At 36.1% G+C, this 2,500-nt stretch overlaps 1 protein-coding gene across 3 annotated transcripts in view; it reads right to left on the minus strand.

The window, feature by feature from the left end:
• The window catches only part of LOC125028518 (transcriptional regulator ATRX-like), a 40,945-nt gene that overhangs the window by 3,880 nt on the left and 34,565 nt on the right, over nucleotides 1-2,500 (minus strand). For all 3 annotated transcript variants that reach the window (XM_047617869.1, XM_047617868.1, XM_047617870.1), the window contains 3 exons: nucleotides 1,045-1,155; nucleotides 716-904; nucleotides 144-359 (listed from right to left, as the gene is read on the minus strand). In XM_047617869.1, the coding sequence (XP_047473825.1) occupies nucleotides 144-359; nucleotides 716-904; nucleotides 1,045-1,155 (516 nt within the window). The remainder of the gene's footprint in view (nucleotides 1-143; nucleotides 360-715; nucleotides 905-1,044; nucleotides 1,156-2,500) is intronic.

Genomic DNA, 2,500 nt, shown 5'->3' on the forward strand with positions numbered 1-2,500 from the left:
TAAAATAGAAAAAAATTAGCCCTTTGCCGCTTCCAGTTTCCTTCTTACTCTTAATCTGAAGTTTACATAACAGTGCAGTTTTACCTATGATACATCAGACACCTTGAAATACAACTCACTGTTCTTCATGTTTTTATCTATACCTTTTCGGGTTGATTTTGTGTTTGTTGTTGCATTTGTTGTTGCTGCTGAATTTGTTGTTGCTGCTGCTGCTGCTGCTGCTGCTGCTGCTGCTGCTGCTGCTGCTGCTGCATCATCATTGATGTGGAAGGAGTGGCAGTAGGTCTTGTAACATAATTAGCAGTAGCTGAATTTACGCCTGAGCTAACTGGTTGACCACGTATCAGTCCAGCTGACATCTGGAAGAGAAGAGCATTAAAAATGGAAGCGGAAACACTTCCTCCTTAGTGAGCGCGGAGCAGACAGCAAGGGATTTCATAAGGAATAAAACTACTTAGTTTTATAATTCAAAAGTACTTCAAGATAGAATGCCTAGGTGTGTAACAAAAACTATCTAATTTTTTCTAATAGTCTAATAGTTATGTGCTTATTATGAGAGAAATAAAATAAAAAGTGAAAAATCATATTAAAATACGTAGTCAAAGAGGAGAAAATTCCTGGATAAACACAAGACAGGATTCCCACAAACAAATTTCTTTCTTCGATGAAAATTACATGTGAAAATATAGATACAAATACAAAGTTTTCTTCTTACCATATTAGCCATATTAGTAGAACTCACTCTCTGTGAAGTGATCTGTCCCATATGATTGATTACTTGGTTTTCACGCTGAATGTTTTCCTCAAGCATGCGTAATTGTTGTTCCAGCATGGGCAACATTTCTGGATGATTTCCAAATGGCAGTAACTTTCGCTGCTCTGGAGCTATCATTGGATTCTTGAGCTGTTTGGAGAAAGTTTTCTTCAGCTTCAGTACTAGTGTATTCAATCCAATTTATTACCAAGTGTCTAAACATGTAACTTTAAAAAAAATTCACAAACAAAATATTTATATCAAGAATTGTTCAAATATCACTAACTTACATTATACACCATTCCTTGGACTCTCTGATAATGTGTAAGATGAATCTTTTGGATCTGTTTTGTAGCCAGTACAACACTCTCGCACAACTCATTTTGAGTTAGGTTAGGATTCTGCAGGAATAACAACAAAAAGTAGTTAGTCAAGTTTTACAGTTTAGCCTAAATTAGCCATGGAAACACAGTATTAGCTCTTCTCTTCAACCCATTTGGAAAATCCTCATCCCTATAATAACCTTTGGGTACTTTCATAATAATGTCATTCATTTATTCATCCACCCCTTCTCCTCCAGAAATTCTAAACAGCTTTACTTTAAAAAGGGAGAAAATTTAATCTATAGATCTCTATAACACCTGTGTCACAGGTGTCGAGAAATACACTGCACGCATGCAGACAGGCAAACATGCTTCCATCCATATTGTTTACCTCAGTATATAGAAACTTTATTGGCAGATGATGTCAAAAGTGTTACAAAGAGAAACTAACCCTCAAAAACAGTACTTAGCTAGACGACTGTCATGCAATGGAAGATCGATGGTCAGACAAGATCAGGATTATTACTTGGTTTGAAATGAGTAAATTTTGGATCAAAACACCAAGGCTTTACACAAATGTGGCAAGGAAAGCCTTCAAGTTGTTGCAATGCCATGACTTTTTCAGAGAAGGGAATGTTTAAGACTAGTTCTATCATGATATCCCTGCATCAAAGTCATTTTGCTTTATTAGATCAAAGGCAGATTTTTATTCCATCTATAGCTCGAGAGCCACACATTTTGACAAAATAAAAACATTTGCAGAAGTCTGAAGACTTTTTGGAACATGAATGTGTCATTTTAACCCTTTACTGACAGATGAAGAAAAAGAAGAAGAAAAAACAAAAAACTACTCTCTGGAGATTAATGGCAACGAGCCGACTTTGAGTGCAGGAGTTTACTACATAAAGCTGAACGCCCGGCTCGTAGCGCTTTCGTGTGTTGCCATGGCGTACAGCCACACTCCACAGATAGAGCGTTTTGTTATGAAGCTGGAAGTGTTCCATTGGTATGGGGTTAATAATTCGAGTAGAATTTCATCCAGATTGATAATGATACACCTTTCAAATCTGCTAGACTTTCCCAATACACACAATAAATCCTTTAAAATCATAAATAATCATTAGCTATTCAATTTCCCAGCACAATGCCTGACCCATTCTTTGCGACATCACTGTTCGATCTGTTTTTCATAATAAAGGGATGTTGTAAAATTACAACAATTTGTTCTTTCCATCACATCTGTTTTCACAAGGAATGGCACAGCAATTATCAGGCTTTTTGATTTGAGAAAATTAAGTGTACACACGAACGTAATCATAACTTGGACTTCACTATGGTTTTCTGCCTGTGAGTATGCACGCACATCCAATATAAACAAACAATAAATGAAATGTATAAAAAAATCTCCTGTCTGTAATATTAA

The sequence above is a fragment of the Penaeus chinensis genome, chromosome 9, assembly GCF_019202785.1.
Source record: "Penaeus chinensis breed Huanghai No. 1 chromosome 9, ASM1920278v2, whole genome shotgun sequence".
NCBI lineage: Eukaryota > Metazoa > Arthropoda > Malacostraca > Decapoda > Penaeidae > Penaeus > Penaeus chinensis.